Below are 18,440 nucleotides of genomic sequence, written 5' to 3' on the forward strand. Positions count from 1 at the left end.
CGCCCCATCTGGTTGTGAAAGACCCAAGATGAACTTAATTAGTTTTCTTCTTCTTTTTTAAATACACATGGCGGCAGAGAGGGGGAAGGAAACTTTAAAAAAAATATGTGTTAAGAGCATTTAGAAATCTCCTTTTTCTTTCCTGTTGATGTTTTCCACTGATTTGTCTGATACAGTAAGCCGAACTATTCCATAGTGAGACCCTACAGGCATGCATATTCCTGGGGAGAAACTTCTCTGTGTCTTCTGAATCAGGACATACAGTTAAGCTCTCACCTCGCTAACCATAGTTGTAGTGGCAGTAAAAGGGACTAGGAAGGAATAAGATAGCTGTGAGCAACTCTCTGGGAGCCTGCACATGTACATGATGCAAACCAGATTATAGGAACATGCAAAGCCAGCCTGGGAAGTCCCTTGGTGAAGCCATAATACTTTAAACTAGTTTATAACTGCTTTATAAGCTTCTTACTTGTTAGCATAAAATCAGATTTCTTGACCCTTCATGTGACGATTTGCTACGAGGTAGGTGAAAACCAAGTGGCTGGTGCCAATTTGCCAAGTGGAAAAATTCCTACCAAGCCCCTCAACGGTGACCAACCAAGGTCCACAGCAAGGTCAAAGAACAAAACCTTATAGGGTGGGAGGGTGGGAAAACAGGAACAGCTGGCGGGCAGCAAAGAGGGAGATCCCTGGCCTATATAGGGCAGGCCACGCCCCCCAAGCCAGCCAATTGGCCTGCTAGGGGGTGACACGGCCGGAAATCCCCCCAATCGCGCGGGGCTGGCCTCTACCCACCGCGTGCATGGAGGGGCTGTGAAGCCTGCAACTCCTGAAGGCGGAAGTGGCTTTGTGCTATAAATTCTTGTAATGCAAATAGCTTCATTTTCCTTTGGGTTTTGCCTGGATTGGGACAATATTGCCTCTTGGGGCCTCTAGTAGACAACATTAGTCTTGGCTGATGATACTGTTCATGGTTCTTCAAGAGCTGGGATAGCCATATTATAAAAGAGGCATTTTTAAAATCATTTTTATAAGAGAAGTTCCATAGGTTCAGGGTGTTTCAGGGGTGGGAAGAAAGGGCACCAGTTATATTCTGCATCTTTTCTTTTAATGAACTTTTTTATTTTCCCACCTCAAGGTTAATAGATGAATATCAGTGACTGCAGTCCTGTTCTCTGATGTTCGTCAATGGGACCATAACCCAAGACCTCCAACAGAGAGGATGGGTGGGGACTTCTGCTATTACTGTAAAGCAAAAGAAATTCATTTTAAGTAATTATAAGTGCTAGAAGGAAACGTAAGAATCTAGAGAGTGTCTTTCTGTTAAGTACGTGGCCAGAAGCTGTACTGATAGTTTTTGATTAGAGGAGTGTTTTAAGTGTTTTTGAGAATAACAGTGCCTCTTTTAAATGGTGAAAGGAGCAATTCTTGTTCTGTTCATGTTTGTTCCACAAATAATTAAAGCAGGAAATAAAGATCCGTTGTCACTAACTGTGCGTGCATGGAATTCTGGTTTTTGCAGCATGGAGTCTTAAATTATGAACGCTTCCTCTGAACTAACGGCACGTCCAGCATATTTTGTTTGCCTTTTTTAAAGAAATATGGAGAGTCGTGTTGTCTTTTTTCATTTCACATCTGGATTTCCCATTTAACTTTGCTATGGATCAGTCAATTGCACATGTGCGAAATGGATGAGCTTACTCCAGACATCATCCTTCGCAAAGAGAACCCCTTTATGCTGAGCTATCAGCGAAAAGATTCTGGGTCTGAAGACGAACGAGATGACAGGATTCCTGACCTAGAGAAGGATGATTTTGCTATACGCAGAGCAAGACTAAATCAGCCCAAACTTACGTTGCCATTTAACCAGTATCTACTTGGATCTTATGCAAACAAAGATCGAGGTAAAGTGGAAGAAGGGAAGAAACAAAAGAAAAAGCAGGAATGTTCAAGGTGTGCTATTCTACTTGTTTCTGTATTATTTAATTTGGGATTTATTTATTTTTACCAGGCAATGATGTTGGCACTTCAGTGTAAGCTTCCCATTTTTCAGTGGGTTCACAGGGGAGGTGGGGGAATTCAAAGCTCTCTGCAAAGTTTCTCTGGCTGCTCTCTTAAAAGTTGTAGGAAAGGGGAGGAGTGTCTGGGTCAGTTAAATTTGGACTGGGAACAGAAAGTGTAGAATATAAGTTGGTTGGTTTGACAGCCACTGTTCTCCTAGTCTCCTAATTAAGGGTAGAGTCTTCCACAAGACTTAAGAGAAGGATATAATACGCAGGAGACTCTGGGATTCCCTCCCAACATTCTACTGTTTTTTAATCTAAAAAGTAGCATCAGAAACTGAAATCAGAAATGGGAGGGAGAATGGCTGTTCAACGCTCTTACTTCCTGCTGTTTTTTTTCATTCAACATTACTTTCCTCCTGCTTGACCCCGCAATTCCTCCCACCCAGGTCGGAAAGGAACCGTTTGTTTGTTTGTTTGTTTGTTTGTTTGTTTGCTTGCTTGCTTGCTTCCTTGCAGCATCTATCTATCTATCTATCTATCTATCTATCTATCTATGGTGAAAACAGATGAATTCCAGTTGCAGTTCTGTTAAAGTGGCAGTTGCAAGGATCTTGGAAGACAAAATTCATGACTCTTGACCCATTATCTAGCTTGGCTCTAAGGGTTGTTTGTCTCTCCAAGTTGTGTTACACCAAGCTGTCAGTTTCTTTTCTGCATATTGGCTTGGGACACGTTTATTTCTGCTAATGAAGAAGCTGCAAAAACAGGTCTTGTTCGCTTTTGGTCAACCCCTTGTGGAACTTCCTGCAAAGCCCTTTCTCTCTCTCTCCTTTTTTTACAATAGCTATATTGAGCTCCAGACATAATGGTGGGCTGGGTGTGGGTGATGCAACACACAAGTGGATGTTGAGCAAAATGTTTTTACTGCATAGCCATAGTCCATTTTGCTCATTGCTGGTGTAGGGAATTATATGCATTATAGGAAAAGGCATGAGCAGTGACATTTTTAGGGAGCTTACGCGATTTACTCTTTATGCTTTGAGAAATATCTGCATACAATATTTTTAACTGGGTATAGCTTTCTTGGAGAGTGCAGAAAGTCTTTTGTGAGAACTGTGAGCTCCTGCCGCTTTTAGCCATATAAAAAGTGTTGCCTTTGTGGCGACAATATAAATGCCAACATTTACAGTCCCAGCGTCTAACTGGTGACTAATGTCTTGGAATGGCATCTGAAGAACGTGTCCAAATCCTTGGATGCCGAGCTTGGGAATGGTTAGCAGTAAAAGAAAATCCCCAAGATTTGCTATATTGGGAGACAAAACTTGAATTCATTGCGGCATAGGAAGTAGACGTCATCGTAACTGTCAAAATGAGAGATTGTTAATAAATTAAATATTGTTTCAAAAATGCATCAATGGGGTTGCTTGTCTCTGCCCATAATCTGTTGTTTGTCTGTAGAGAGCAGGCCTGGCCAAAGAGGTGGCCTTTGGCAAGACCTGAGCTTTCTGTCCCAATGTTGCCACCGTTCCTGCTTTGCTTGAAGCACTCTAGAAGGTCAGACGTAGCATGTGAACATTCTCCTTTTGCACCCCTCCAGGTTAAGGAGGCCTCTTCCAGGTTAAGGAGGCCCACTGAAGGTGCCATGCCAAAGAGCTTCCAAAATCTTGCTGCTAGCACTGGTAGACAGTAACTATGTAAAAACGGGGGTATTGTCTCTCAGTGGGGCATACCAGCCACTAGTTGAAATTGCAGCAATAGATGATTGCTTCCTCCAGCATCATTCTCTCCTCCGTTGCCCACTTTTACTCAATATTTTGATTTGGCGGGGCCAGCCCTTGCATGAGGCAGAGTGAGGCAACTGCCTCAGGCAGCAAATTCTGAAGTGTGGAAAGTGACTAGAAAAGGGTCTGCTGTGAAGCCCCTAAACTTCCTTGCTGCCCTAAGGGTGAGGTGGAGGACTCTGTCCCATCACCAGTGTTGAAGTAAGATACAACTACCAATCTAGTCAGATTTCGTGCACAGAATGGGGAATGTACCATCTCATCCTTTGCCTCAGGCAGCAAACTAGCTTGGGCCGTTCTTGCTACTGAGCTTGCCGCTTGTCACTGTCTGGTCCTTCAAAAGTATTCTTTGTCCTGCTGATTCTGGAATGTGCATTAAATTAGTGGACAGAAGATGAGTGTGACTTCAGCGAGGCCGATGGTGATATGCGAAGACAAACCATTCCCGCCGTCACAGAAGGACGACTCTAAGGAGAAAGACCAATCTAAATTTCCAGATGTTCAAAGAGATGACCTGGCTAAGCGAAAAACTCAGGCTAGCCCCTCCCAAGTAGATTTGCCATATTTTGTGAGAGCTACTATAACACAAGCAGATCAAGACACCTGGGACCGACTGAAAGTTTCAGGGAATTCCAGGTATGTTTCCATAGAAAGAGAGAGAAGGAGAGAGAGAATAAAGATTCATATTGCTCCTGAAATATTTGTAACTCGAATCATGGCACTCAGGAATACCAAAGGCTAGCAATTAAGACACATGCATAATATCTGCATGCAGCAAATTACCAGGGTACACAAGTAAGGTCCGGTCAATAATAATTGATGTGTCTTTCTGCAAGTCATCTTTGTGTAGGAATGGGGAGAATCTGCCTAATTCACACTTCATGAAACAGCATGTGAACCGAAGCACATCCTTCCTTCAAAATTCACACTTCTCCTAATTTTGCCGTGCAGCTAGTTCTCCAGCCAAGTAATGTGTACAAAAAGGCATATGCTATTGTAAAATGTGCATTTAGAAATGCATATACTGGTGATAATAACATAAAAAATGCATTCGATTAGGCGAAATTGCTTTGCAAGAACGTGTATGTTAACAGAAAGTTGCGTTGAATGCTGATGAATTTTCATGAGCGCTTAAAAGGAATTGCAATCAATTCTAGAGAACTGAACATAAGACCGGAAAAATGAGAAAGTGAGAGAAACCAAAATCGAGAGATTTCACCCACCCGTTATCTGTGTGTGTGGCCTTTGGTGTTTCCTTGGGGTTAGTGGGGAGCTGAACCTTCCCAAGCCACCATGGGGAGTGTTGTCTGTCCATCCCCAACATGGCTAAGAATAGCAACATGGGCCATCTTAGGGGCTCCGTACACAAGTCTCCTGATCACATCTGTGCAGGAACCAGGAATAACCCTTATCATAATCTTTAAGAGTCTAGGCTTGAAATGAAACACTTTTCTTTCCCTTGGTGTTTGTCAAGTTTCCACTCGCAGGGCTTCCCTCTTTTCTTGGCACTCCCATGCAGGAAGCAGCTGTGGCAACAGGCCTTGCTAGCTCTGCTCGGGGTTACATGGGAATATGTCTGAATCAATCATGGCTAGACGGTAGCTCTCTATCTGGTTTAGTGGAAGGGCTGTGGGCACAATCTAGCAAAAAGTTTACAAAGCAAGAAAAAACTGCCATCATAGCTATTTGCGAATGTACTGCTCAGATTTCCAACAGACATTATGCCATCACTTGGAACCAAGCCACTTTTGTCCTTTGATAAGTTCATATAATTTTCTGGATACAGTTTGGCTCAGGTCCTGTTGTGCCGTTTACATTTTAAAATGTTGTTTTCAGTCTTGCTCAGAATCATTTTTCTCCATGTTCCTTGGTTTGATAATAAGGGGGGTGCCATAGTCTCTTCTCGCACCACCCCAATTTCTTGCATTGAGTGATTTTCCTCCTCTTCCTTATTAAATGTTTGGTTTGTTGGTTTCCCCTCAGTCTTGTATCTGCCTTTTTATATGCCTTTTTATTTTATTTTTTGCTTACATCTTTGTCGTTAGCGACGAGGAGCTCACGAACACCCCAGGTTCCTTTTTGACCTCTGAAACGGCAGTGGAAGCTGCCGGTCGTAACCGTTTTGCAAGCCGCAAAGTGAGAATGTCCGAGAAGGCCAGCAGCCCCAAGCAGAGGTTTGTCCACTTTGGGCCAGTGACAGAAATTGACCTACATTCTTGGGAGAAGCTTTCAGTTGCTAGGGCTGCGCCTAAAGATGACATGGAAGAGGCAGCCAATAGGGAAAGAGCTGGGGCTCTTGGGACCACAGCTGAAACCTCATCCTTGCTCTCTGTGAGCCATGTCAACTCTCTTGGTCATCCTGACGATGTCCACAGGCCGCATGCTAATCCCAGGTATTTAGTTTGTATCTCCGTGAAAGGCACAATGGCTAGGAATGGGGCTGGGCGATATCTGGTTTGCAACATCACGCTACATCAACAGCTAAACATTGCAATATGCCGATATATCACGATATCTGAAATAAGGAAGGAGCTATGTAGAGCCACGGGTGTAGGGACGCGGGTGGCGCTGTGGGTTAAACCACAGAGCCTAGGACTTGCCGATCAGAAGGTCGGCGGTTCGAATCCCCGCGATGGGGTGAGCTCCCGTTGCTCGGTCCCTGCTCCTGCCAACCTAGCAGTTCGAAAGCACGTCAAAGTGCAAGTAGATAAATAGGTACCGCTCCAGTGGGAAGGTAAACGGCGTTTCCGTGCGCTGCTCTGGTTTCACCAAAAGCGGCTTAGTCATACTGGCCATATGACCCGGAAGCTGTACGCCGGCTCCCTCGGCCAATAAAGCGAGATGAGCGCCGCAACCCCAGAGTCGGCCACGACTGGACCTAATGGTCAGGGTCCCTTTACCTTTACCTTATGTTCATTAAGTTGTTTTTGGAAGTAAGGGCAGAACTATGTGTTAAGAAGCGAATACAGAGTTCCCCACTTTTGTTCACATCCACCTTACACATTCAAAGCACATTTCGAGTGCATGATATTCTTTGACAAATCCTAGGAACTGTAATTTAGCGCTCACAAAGCTACAGTTCCCAGCACCTTTAACCAACTGCATTCCCCGGGATTCCTTGGGGGAAGTCTGTGAGCTTTGAATGTATGGTTTGGATGCGACCTTTTGCCTGAGGATGCTAATTGCTGCAGGAGAATCTACAGGTAAAGGTGCTTCAATTTCTCCCATACCTGCAGGTTTTTCCATATAAATGTGCCATGTGTGTTAAACTACTTTTCCTCCCCCCCCCCATGAAGATACCTGACTGGAGAATAAATGCTTTGGAGGTGGTGTGTGTGTGTGTGTGTGTGTGAAGGCTAACAGACACAGGAGAGAGCTGACTGATGTAGGACAAGTTAAGAAGAGCCTGCCAGTTCCCCTCTGCTTTTCCTAACCCTATATTAATCTTAAATGGCAGACATGTTTGGGTAGCAGGAATGTAGCCCCATGTAGTTCTACCATAAGTCTCTCAGAATCCAGTTCTACTTATTTCCTAATACAGTGGAACCTTGGTTTTCGAGCGTCTCGGAAGCTGAACGCTTCGGTTTCCGGATGCCGAAAACCCGGAAGTAATTGCTTCCGTTTTCAAATGCACCTCATAAGTCGAACGGCTCCTGCTGAGGTTTTTTCCACTTTTCTCCATTGAAGTTGCACTGAAATCCCTTGGAACGGATTTCGTTCAAAAACCGAGGTTCTGCTGTAAATAAATATATCTTATTGCTAGGAAGAGTTGCCTGAAGTGGTTATTATTTATATGGACTTCCAGCCTGCTCTGTCCGTTAACTCAGGATGGGTTCCTCAGTGTATGCCTGATTGAGGGATCCTCTGCACTCATATGGCATACTAGATCCCCACAAGCCATTTATTTATTTATTTATTTATTTATTTATTATTATTATTATTATTATTATTATTATTATTATTATTATTATTATGTTCATGCACCCAGTCTGTACTGATCTCCCACCTCTGCTGTAGACCAAGCAATGCATGTGCATGCAAGTGGTGTGGCCTAATGAAACCCCACTGCGCCCCTTCCCCATTTCCCGGATACTGCTTCCTGATTCTAATGAAGCACTTAGTGTTGGCCTCTGCTATGTGAATCTGCCCTAAGCTGCATTGTGCAAAGAAGAATGGCAAGGCAAGACAAAGAGAGGGTGACCATCTCTCCTGGAGTTTGCTGGTGGTAGTGCATTCTCTTCAGTAGGGGTCAGCCACAGGTTGACTTAGGCCCTCTCCAGACATCTTATTTAGTTCTTCATTCATGACGATTTGTGCGCCTAGTGTTATCAGGGGAAGTAATATGCCATCCTGCTTTCATTACTGCCAAATTTTTGAAGTAGATATAAGCTTGCTTCTGGTCAGTGCGTGCCCTGTACCATCCTGCTGAAATCTTGTAAGTTTTCATACCCAAAATGTTGTGTTTTTTGGAGGGGAATAAGGCTGGTGTTCCACTTTTGTTGCACTCTAGCAGAAGAGTGCCCCTCCACACGCCACAAAAATGTGGTGACACCGGGAAAGCATTGCAGGAAAACTTAATACCGTGGAGCGATGTGTGCACGAGTCACGTTTTCCCCTCAGCTTTTGTCAAGGGCAGATATTCAAACACCCCCAGAAAAAGATAGACATGGTGGATGTTCTCTGAATGCACTGGACACTGTAGAACATATTCTTTTCTATTGTCCATTGTATAACCAGCTATGCAAACACGTGCTATATCCCCTTTTCCAGGTAATTTAACATCACGGCACAATAAAAATATCAGATTCTATCTGTCTGACATTAGCCCGGCGGTAACTGAGTTTTTGTCAACAGTATCTCTTAGAGTGGTGAATGGCACTGTTTAGCAGGAAGAAATTCCAGTGAAAATCCTCATCGTTATATATTTTAATTTTTTTATGATGGTCTATACTTGCAGTGGGGACGCGGGTGGCGCTGTTGTCTAAACCACTGAGCCTAGGGCTTGCCGATCGGAAGGTCGGTGGTTCGAATCCCTGCGACGGCGTGAGCTCCCAATGCTCGGTCCTAGCTCCTGCCAACCTAGCAGTTCAAAAGCACTTCAAAGTGCAAGTAGATAAATAGGTACCGCTCCAGCAGGAAGGTCAATGGTGTTTCCGTGTGCTACTCTAGTTTCGCCAGAAGCGGCTTAGTCATGCTGGCCACATGACCCAGAAAAACTGTCTGCAGACAAACGTCGGCTCCCTCGGCCAATAAAGCGAGATAAGCCCTGCAGCCCCAGAGTCGTTCGCGACTGGACTTAACTATCAGGGGTCCTTTGCCTTTTTTAGCCTTGTAATGCCCGATAAAGGTTTGGCAGAGTAAGTTAAGTGCGGACGAATCACTATAAATTCACCACTAATTCACTATTATTGTGTCAATGACATTGCACATACTCCACCTGCCCCAAAAATACCAGTCTTGGAGGGGCCCTTACTGATCAAGGCTTCTCAAACTTTTGGTCCACCATCTGAAGCGGTAGCCTTAGCTTTTGCTTTGTTTCTGGCAGCGCATTACAGAGTTTACTTCTTTGGGGCATCTAGTAAAAGTTTTGTTTTCCCCTCCCTCTGTTATATTTTTATACGTGCATGTTAAAAGTGGATTGCACTTTTGTTTCGGTGGTGCATTTCTCTCTCTCCTCCCCCCCCCCTCACCCCAATTTTCTGTGCAGCCAATAATTTTCACTTATTTGGCTTTCTTTTATCTAATCAGCCCATTGTCGTTGCAAGAATTCCTTGCTTGATACTACTAGCAAGGAACTCAGATGTTCGCTTTTAAAGATAAGATGAATAAGTGAGGTCTCTTCTCAGCGCTTCCATGTGGTTCTCATTACCTTTCTCCCTTTCTCTCCCCTAATCTCCGTCTTGTACTGTCAGTGAAGTTATGGATGCATGTAATTCATCTCTCTCGGATTCTTGTGCTGATTCTCAGAAGCAAACGCCAAGCAGTTTGAGCGAGTGGCACGAGAGCAGCGAGGAAGAGATGGATGGCAGCTTCCCAGATATTGAGAGGGATGATATGCTGGCTAGAAGATTTGGAACTTTTCAGAAATCTACTAGCCCCGTTCGCCCATCTTGTCCTCCCATTTCAGTAGTCAGTTATCGTCCCTTGAAACAGCAAGGAAAAGAACGGAAGACTCTGCAGAAAGCAGAAAGGTCAGAAATGGGAAACCGGTTGTTATTAGCTACTCAATGCCTGTCTTGCATGAAATGCTAACTGTGCATTATATTATTCTGCTTCTTGACAAGAAAGAGAGAGAAAAGGACATGTTCTAATTAATACCTGTCAACAAAGACCAGCTAGTTGCTTTCTTTTAACAGAAGAAGAAAATAAGCATGATTAGTTTAAAAAGAGACATGAGAGAAGAAAGGTTTACAATGCTGCAAGGTTTTGATTTTAGTCGTTTTGGGGTATTACGGAAAGCTTCGTGGATATAATTATAAACACAATATAATAAAGGGATAGGCTGCCTAACTGTTGTGAAATCTTCATTGGTGACATTTAAAAACCAATGTAAAAAAACCAAAACCCCAGTTGTTGAAGACTGCCTGGAGGATTTCTGCAGTTTTTGTCCAGCTGTGTGACTGTTGCTATTCTTATCATTATTGTTAGCGCTGGCTGCTACTTTTGTATATAAGTTTTTATTTTATTTCTGGATTCTAGTTTCTGCATCTAGTTTTGGTTCTATGGGCAGTATTCAACCACTGTGTCCTGTAAATGCCATGTTTTCCGCTTGCAGAACAGGACTCTCCCCCCCCCCTCAATTTTTTCCCGGGGAGTTGGGAAAACTCCTAGAACAGATTAAGGTGGTACGTGAGGGAGGAGAAGGGGAGAATGTTTTGTTGCACATGGAGATATTATTGTATAGGTGGAATGAGAGACTTATTGTGGTATATTGCATTCCACCCTTTATAATTTTTATGTGGAGGTGTGTGTGTGTGTGTGTGTGTGTGTGTGTGTATGAATGAATTATTTCCATAATCCAACATCAGGGTAATACCCGCATTTCTTTCCGTCACTTATTTGGGGTTTCCTGGAAGGAGTTCCTAGACAGGCTCTCATCCAGTCACACTGTCCAAGTGACCCGCTTAGCTTTAGCCTTGTCCCAGGCCCCTCAAAGGCTATTTCCCAGCAGAGTGTTGTGTGCAATTATTGCGCAGGCAAGCTTTCCTCCTTGGTCATCTGTTGTCTCCTGAATAACAGTGCCCACGATTGCCTTAGCAGAAGTTCCCCGTTGACTTGCGCGACACGACATTGTTTGGGAACACCTTCCCCCGTATCCCTAAGCTCTGTTGCCACATGCGAAGATGGCTTTGAGAAGTCTAAAGACCAAGATGAGCTCAGAACTAATCCAGCAGGAGGCAAAGCGGGATTCAGGAATCCAGGGAAAGATGACATGATGGTGAGAAGAACCAGAGATTTTCCGAAGCAGACTGGACCAAGTGTTAGTCAGTTCCTCCCAGTTCCTTTCTCGAAACAGCAGAATGGTGGGGAAGCAACTAAGGAGCTTGTAAAGACTGAACAGAAAGTCAAGAGGTCAGAAAACTATTCTGCAGTCTTTTTCTTAATTCAGTCTCTAATTTTCACATGGGGAAAGGGCCTGCTTTTTCAGTTCGGCAGCTACCGTATTTTTCGCTCTATAACACGCACCTGACCATAACACGCACATAGTTTTTAGAGGAGGAAAACAAGAAAAAAATATTCTAAACAAAACAGTGGATGTATGATTTTTGTGGTTCATGCTTTGGCCACAGACATGTGATCTGACGGTGAGTTTGGGGTAGCCCAATGCAAAAATCCTGAGGATCCATGTGGATCTGTGCTTTGTAACCACGTTTTAAGTGGGGAGGGAAGGAAAAGCACTCAAGGGACAAGGAGCACGCGTGGGGTGGGTGGAGAAGGATGCTGCTAATAATGCAGGAGAGGCTCCTCTCCGGCTTTGCTCCTTTAGAACAAGCAGGCTCTGCGTCTCTCCCTCCTCCCCAGCAAGGAAACCACGATAGTAACCACTCTGAGACAAATCAATAAAAAGTGTGACCAACACTCTCCCCCAACAAGCACAGTGAGGTCAAAACACACACACACACACAGAGAGAGAGAACTGGCCCTAAAGTTGCAGGGCGCTGGAAGTCGCAGGGGCGCTGGGGGAGTGAATGGGAAGCAAGAGAAGGAGAAGATCCCTCACACACACACAGACACACACACAGAGTGTCAATTCTAAAGTCGCAGGGGCGCTGGGAGAGTGAATGGGAAGCAAGAGGAAAAGGAGCCCTCACACACACACAGACACACAGAGTGTGGATTCTAACGTCGGAGGGAGAGTGAAGGGGAAGCAAGAGGAGAAGGAGCCCTCACACACAGAGAGACACACAGAGTGTGGATTCTAACGTCGGAGGGAGAGTGAAGGGGAAGCAAGAGGAGAAGGAGCCCTCACACACACACAGACACAGACACACAGAGTGTGGATTCTAACGTCGGAGGGAGAGTGAAGGGGAAGCAAGAGGAAAAGGAGCCCTCACACACACACAGACACAGACACACAGAGTGTGGATTCTAACGTCGGAGGGAGAGTGAAGGGGAAGCAAGGGGAGAAGGAGCCCTCACACACACACAGACACACAGAGTGTGGATTCTAACGTCGGAGGGAGAGTGAAGGGGAAGCAAGGGGAGAAGGAGCCCTCACACACACACAGACACACAGAGTGTGGATTCTAAAGTCGCAGGGGCGCTGGGAGAGTGAAGGGGAAGCAGCAGGAGGAGAACGATAGCTCAAGCACACACACACACAGCCCCTACAGTGGCTAATCCAAAATCGGACAGCAAAAAACTGCAGGCAGGGACAGAGAGCAGGGGTTGTTTTAAAGCAGCCAACTCCCGCTCTGCTTCTCTCCCTCCTTCCCGGCTCCGCTAGCTGACAGGAGCCGCTTACACCCGCTTTGCTGTTTCAAAGCGAGCCACGGACTGCTCACGACTGCAGCAGATTCCCCCGCCATCTGTAGGCATTCGCTCCATAACACGCACAGACATTTCCCCTTACTTTCTAGGAGGAAAAATCTGCGTGTTATGGAGCGAAATTTACGGTATATGTCTCCTTTTGATGCACTGAGTTTGTCAGTAGTCTTTCACTTGGCTGCCGAGTAAGAATTTCTAAGTGACATTAGGCAGGGAAGGTTAACCAAAGTCGGCTTTTTTCCTTTAGACTGTGAATGACTTGAATACAGAGGCCAGAGATGAGGCCTTCCAAATATCATTGGACTACAACTCCCATCATCCCCCATGCTGGCTGAGGATGATGGGAGTTGACACAGGAGACCAAACCCTTCAGTGGTTTCATGTCGATGTTAAACAGCATAGGGACCCTGCAAACCAGTGGTTCCCCAGCACCAAATTCTGGGCGTGGTCATTTAAGGAGGACAGGGACTACTGCAATATGGAAAGTTGACTCATTTAAACGTTCAGCTGTAAATTTCTTTAAATAAAACATATGCATGAATACAGAAAGAGTGAGGGGACCAAACTCAAGCACTCATGAGCCAGCTTTCCTGACTTCAATTAAAGCTCAGAGAGAGGTGACGTGAGGTATATCTCCTCTCATAGGGCTTTTTTAGATTCAGAAGTGTAGGCAGCCAGGGAGGCTGCAGAAAACAGGAGAATATTTAATGGAACACACACACACCCCAAGCATCCATGACCACCAGCAAAATTCTAAAGAAGTTATCAAGTGCCCTGAGAATGGGAAAAGGAAACCTCTTTTGTAGGGGATAAAAACATCTTTGAGACGTTTTTGAGGAGGCCAGGTATTGCCACCACACTCATGCCAAGTAAATTTGGTCAAAACTTCCAGATAATTGGGGGGGGGGCAAGGTATGAGAGGCAAGATTTCTGAGTGACTCTGAAATACGAGTGTGTTGGGTAGTTTAGGCTGTTGCCTGTTGACAAATAAGCAGTGTGTAGCATTCCCCATTTTGTTGTTACAACAACCCCCAGTGTTACACAAAGAGCTTCTTGTTCAGACATGCTGTGCAGGCTGAGATTTCCTGACAGAGTCACCCAGTGACCTTTACGGCCGAGCGAAATTTTGAACCCAAACTCAGGGTTCAAAACCTCTGGCCCTTCTTGTTTCCATCTTTGGGTATCACAGAACTGCATTGGCTATTCTTCCTGTGGTGTTCTGAAGGGCCCATAGTTCCCGCATGTCTGTGGTGTGGGAGAAGCTACAGGGGGAGGCACCCCCAGAGTCTGAGGAAGATGGGAGACCCACCTCCTCAGGCTGAGGCAGTGTGAAATGGGGTGCTGAGAGTTCCCCTCATAAGTGAGGTGACCTGTGATTCATCCAAATCAGAGTCCTCCTTGGGGGTGGCATGTGAAGGGGACATGATATTGTGCCACATAGGTGCTGAGAGTTTCCCCAATATCAGAAAGGTTTATTGGTTTCAGTGAAGCCAGAGTGCAGTTGATGGTGCTGCAAAAAAACCCAGTTCATTGCTTCCGTTGGGTGAAACCAGACATGCTGTTTTTACCCCCTGCCAGGATAGAGAGGCACAGAACTACTGTCGCTGAACATCGTATTTGCCTTTGCTATAGCCATGCATGGTTTGTGTCAAAATCTCATCTGTCAGTTTCTATATTAAGAGGAGTGCATGTTGGGTACACACGGGGTGTCTCGCTACAAGCTAAATCAGAAATTAACGTTTTTAGCATTACCGTGACGGATTCGGCAGTCCCCGAAAAGCATCCAAAGCTTTGTGCAGAAAGCCCTCAAAAGCTTTCGGCGCAACCTGAGCAGAAACTGGATGATGGAAAACACAGAGTCCCTGGTGTGAGGCAAGATGGCGCCTCTTCTGCTCCTCATAAGGACTTGCTGGACGCCAAGCCACTCCAGCCAGGAGATTCTTCGGAGATGCAGCTTACTGAAAGAAACAGCCAAGGATTTACGTCTCTAAAGGACGGACATGCACAAACGTGAGCTACCTTGTGGTCAAAAAATTGCACCCTAAAGCCATCTGTAGTGTGTTGGTGTGTGCCTGCTGGAAACAAGCCTGTTTTGCTCTTGCGGTGAATATTTTAATTGCGGATTAACCATAATGTACTGGTACTTCGGAAGTGTGCCTTTTTGGAACTAATAAAGTACTTTCCAGTGGTGCGTTTTTTGGGTTCTTTCCCAGAAATCCTAAGAAATCTCTACAAAACAGGCTATAGGCGTGAAGGGGAAGGTGCTGGTTTGGGAGAACAAGGTAGATTCTTTGGAGAGCTTCCAATCCATGTATATGGCTATGATTTTTCTGGATGTAAATATGACTGTGCCAAATGAAACTTAATCATTGCTAATGAGTTGCATAAACTTTCAGGATGGACATAGAAACGTATTCACTTGCAAGATCCAATGACATTTTCTGCCCCCCCCCCCTTGCGGGATGCATCTCAGGTCCCACTTACTATGCATATTGAAATGTCTTTTTAACGGATATTGATTATGCATGGTGCAACATGTAACTGCATGTGTGCCTCAGCTCATACAACAAGATTTACTTTTTAGATCTGCTGTTATGAGGAATCACTTCCCAGCCTTGGTTTCACAGTGTGGCTTCCTAACAGGGTGTTCCAAATTCTAAAAGCATTTTTTTAAAAAATTGTTTGGTTTGGGGTTTTTCAGTTGTTGTGTGAAGGATTAAAGCGTGATCTCACATGCGATGCTTTGAAAATGCAATGTTCATCCCACACTCTGGACTGATGGAGAAGACTGGCTTCAAATAAACATCTCCTTACTTGATGTGGTTTTCCTCCTCAACCCCCCTCTCCTTTCCTCTCAATGCAATTTATATCTCCACCCACCCCCCACAAAGCCTCTCTAATTTTATATTTGGTTTTATAGATTCGGCTCCAGAACTCCTGTGTCTGATGACGCAGAGTAAGTTGTTGCGTGCTCAGTGGGTTGCCTTAACAACTTAAACTGCATGCTTTTCATAATTATTACTAATTTTAAATGCAGCTGATGCTCCATTCTTACTCGTCATTGTTCCGATGCAGAGCTGTTCGAAATATACGTGCTTGTAACATATACACTGTGATGTGATGGTATGTGCTCTGAAGTCATGCCTTTTCAGAAAGCTATAAAGCATGTGGATGTTGCTGCAAGATATGACCTCTGTTAATCTGTGGCTTGATCCTTTTTTAAAAAAAGAAAATCTGTGGGGTCTGTAGGGCCCACTCGTCTGCGATGACTAAAGGAACTGGAATTATAAATAAGGGAGACTTGAATAAGCATAGGCTAGGTCTAGGAGTAGGGACGCGGGTGGTGCTGTGGGTTAAACCACAGAGCCTAGGGCTTGCCGATCAGAAGGTCGGCAGTTTGAATCCCCGCGACGGGGTGAGCTCCCGTTGCTCAGTCCCTGCTCCTGCCCACCTAGCAGTTCGAAAGCACATCAAAGTGCAAATAGATAAATAGGTAATGCTCTGGTGGGAAGGTAAACGGCGTTTCCGTGCACTGCTCTGGTTCGCCAGAAGTGGCTTAGTCATGCTGGCCACATGACCCAGAAGCTGTACGCCGGCTCCCTTGGCCAATAAAGCGAGATGAGCGTCGCAACTCCAGAGTCGGTCACAACTGGACCTAATGGTCAGGAGTCTCTTTACCTTTTGGTCTAGGAGTAGATTACTAAGTAGTAAGTTGAGGGAATGAGTTTATTACAACAGGTTGAGATTCAAAAGCCAAAGCACAATTAAATTACCTTGTAGGATCTCTGGCGTAAGTTTTGCATTTCTTTCCCCAACGTGAAAAATAAAATAAAATTGAAAATTAGCCTTCTGTACTGCAGCCGAAGGGGCTCAACTCTTTCCCTTCCTGCCACTTGGCCTACACAGAACCTCATCTCCTGATCTGCTTTCCCCCCACCTATGAGAGAAAAGGGGTGATGTCCCCATATTGTGTGTCCCCAAACCAGAGAGAAAATCAACTTGAGGAAGTGAGCGATTTTGAGCTGGAAGGAAAAGATTAAATAGCCTTTCCTTGCCCTGTTCAGACTTGGAGCCCGATGGGTCTGTTTTGAGTTTGTTGTTTATATTTAGTAGTGGTTGCTTTTAAAGAAAGAAATCAGTCTTCCCTGCGGCATTTAGTTTGTTTTTGCACCCTAATATTCAGGCCACGTCTTAAAACATGTTCTCATTGTCAAGGAATCCAGGCTTAAACGAGGAACCTCATAACATGTGTCTGGAACTTAGCCTAGTGAGCTACTTAGGACAATGGGTGCTCCGACCTTAGAGCCCTTTACAGCAGAGATGAGAGACTTGACTCATCAACCCCTGTGTTTGGCAAGCAATATTAAGCCTGCATGGATTGACCGATACCATACCCGCCAACATTTATCTGATGAAAATAGAGGTGTCCTATTATTATTATTATTATTATTATTATTATTATTATTATTATTATTCCCTGCCCATCTGACAAGGTTGTCCCAGCCACTTTGGGCAGCTTCCCTCTGGTATGCCAGCTGAGACCCTACCTGCCCACAGATTGTCTTGCCAGAGTGGCGCATGCACTAGTTATCTCCTGCTTGGACTACTGCAATGCGCTCTACATGGGGCTACCCTTGAAGGTGACCTGGAAACTGCAACTAATCCAGAATGCGACAGCTAGACTGGGGCCTGGGAGTGGCCTCCGAGACCATATAACACCGGTCCTGAAAGGACCTACATTGGCTCCCAGTATGTTTCCGAGCACAATTCAAAATGTTGGTGCTGACTTTTAAAGCCCTAAATGGCTTTGGCCCAGTACTGTGGTACCTCTGGTTACAAACTTAATTCGTTCTGGTGGTCCGTTCTTAACCTGAAACCATTCTTAACCTGAGGTACCACATTAGCTAATGGGACCTGCCGCCGCGCAATTTCTGTTCTCATCCTGGAGCAAAGTTCTTAACCCAAGGTACTACTTCCAGGTTAGCAGAGTCTGTAACCCGAAGTGTTTGTAACCCGAGGTACCACTTCAGGTCAACAGAAGTGTACTTCCTGCTGCTTTCATCCTCAAACACTTATTCTGGCTCCAGCTTCATGTCACCGACTATGACCTTAGAATGCCTAGTCCAGGGACAACTAACTCCAAGTCTGGATTTTTCTATGGATGTCCACAACTCTGGCCTGACTCTGACTTTCAGTTACCCTTTGGCATCCAACTTTTCGGCCCCCCTAAACATAGCTTACCATGCCATATAATAAAGTTCATTGGTTTTCCATCCCGTCACTTAAAGATTTATCCCAGAAGGAAACTAATGTAGACCTTAGTTCATTAAAATAAAATTCTGCTACGCTTTAATAACATGACTGCTTGCGTATAATTTATGAAGTCTCGAGGATATCAAACCCTTTAAAAAATTTAAAAATAAATAAATAGGTGTTTCATTGTTTTCCTGTAATATTACATCATTTTAAAGGGCAAGTACTTAGGAGCAAAGAAATGGAAAGCAAGAATAAAGATCTTGACTGTATTCCCACAAGAGATGATTATTTTAATGTACTGGGGAATCCGTTTTTAATAACAAAACAAAACAAAAAAGCAACCTGCCCTGGACCTTAGATTTTTGTTACAAATGTGCATTAAAAGCCAATTTTAGGAGAAGGAATGTGG

At 44.7% G+C, this 18,440-nt stretch overlaps 1 protein-coding gene across 48 annotated transcripts in view; it reads left to right on the forward strand.

The window, feature by feature from the left end:
- LIMCH1 (LIM and calponin homology domains 1) overlaps nucleotides 1-18,440 on the forward strand; it is a 222,385-nt gene that overhangs the window by 161,008 nt on the left and 42,937 nt on the right. For 7 of the 48 annotated variants that reach the window (XM_083459670.1, XM_083459681.1, XM_083459715.1 and 4 more), the window contains 7 exons: nucleotides 1,669-1,953; nucleotides 4,172-4,423; nucleotides 5,833-6,180; nucleotides 9,700-9,978; nucleotides 11,027-11,359; nucleotides 14,522-14,785; nucleotides 15,696-15,731. In XM_083459670.1, the coding sequence (XP_083315796.1) occupies nucleotides 1,669-1,953; nucleotides 4,172-4,423; nucleotides 5,833-6,180; nucleotides 9,700-9,978; nucleotides 11,027-11,359; nucleotides 14,522-14,785; nucleotides 15,696-15,731 (1,797 nt within the window). The remainder of the gene's footprint in view (nucleotides 1-1,668; nucleotides 1,954-4,171; nucleotides 4,424-5,832; nucleotides 6,181-9,699; nucleotides 9,979-11,026; nucleotides 11,360-14,521; nucleotides 14,786-15,695; nucleotides 15,732-18,440) is intronic. The other 41 variants (XM_083459677.1, XM_083459679.1, XM_083459686.1 and 38 more) reach the window with 18 other exon arrangements.

This window comes from Podarcis liolepis (assembly GCF_965112155.1).
Source record: "Podarcis liolepis genome assembly, chromosome: 9".
NCBI classification, from domain to species: Eukaryota; Metazoa; Chordata; class Lepidosauria; order Squamata; family Lacertidae; genus Podarcis; species Podarcis liolepis.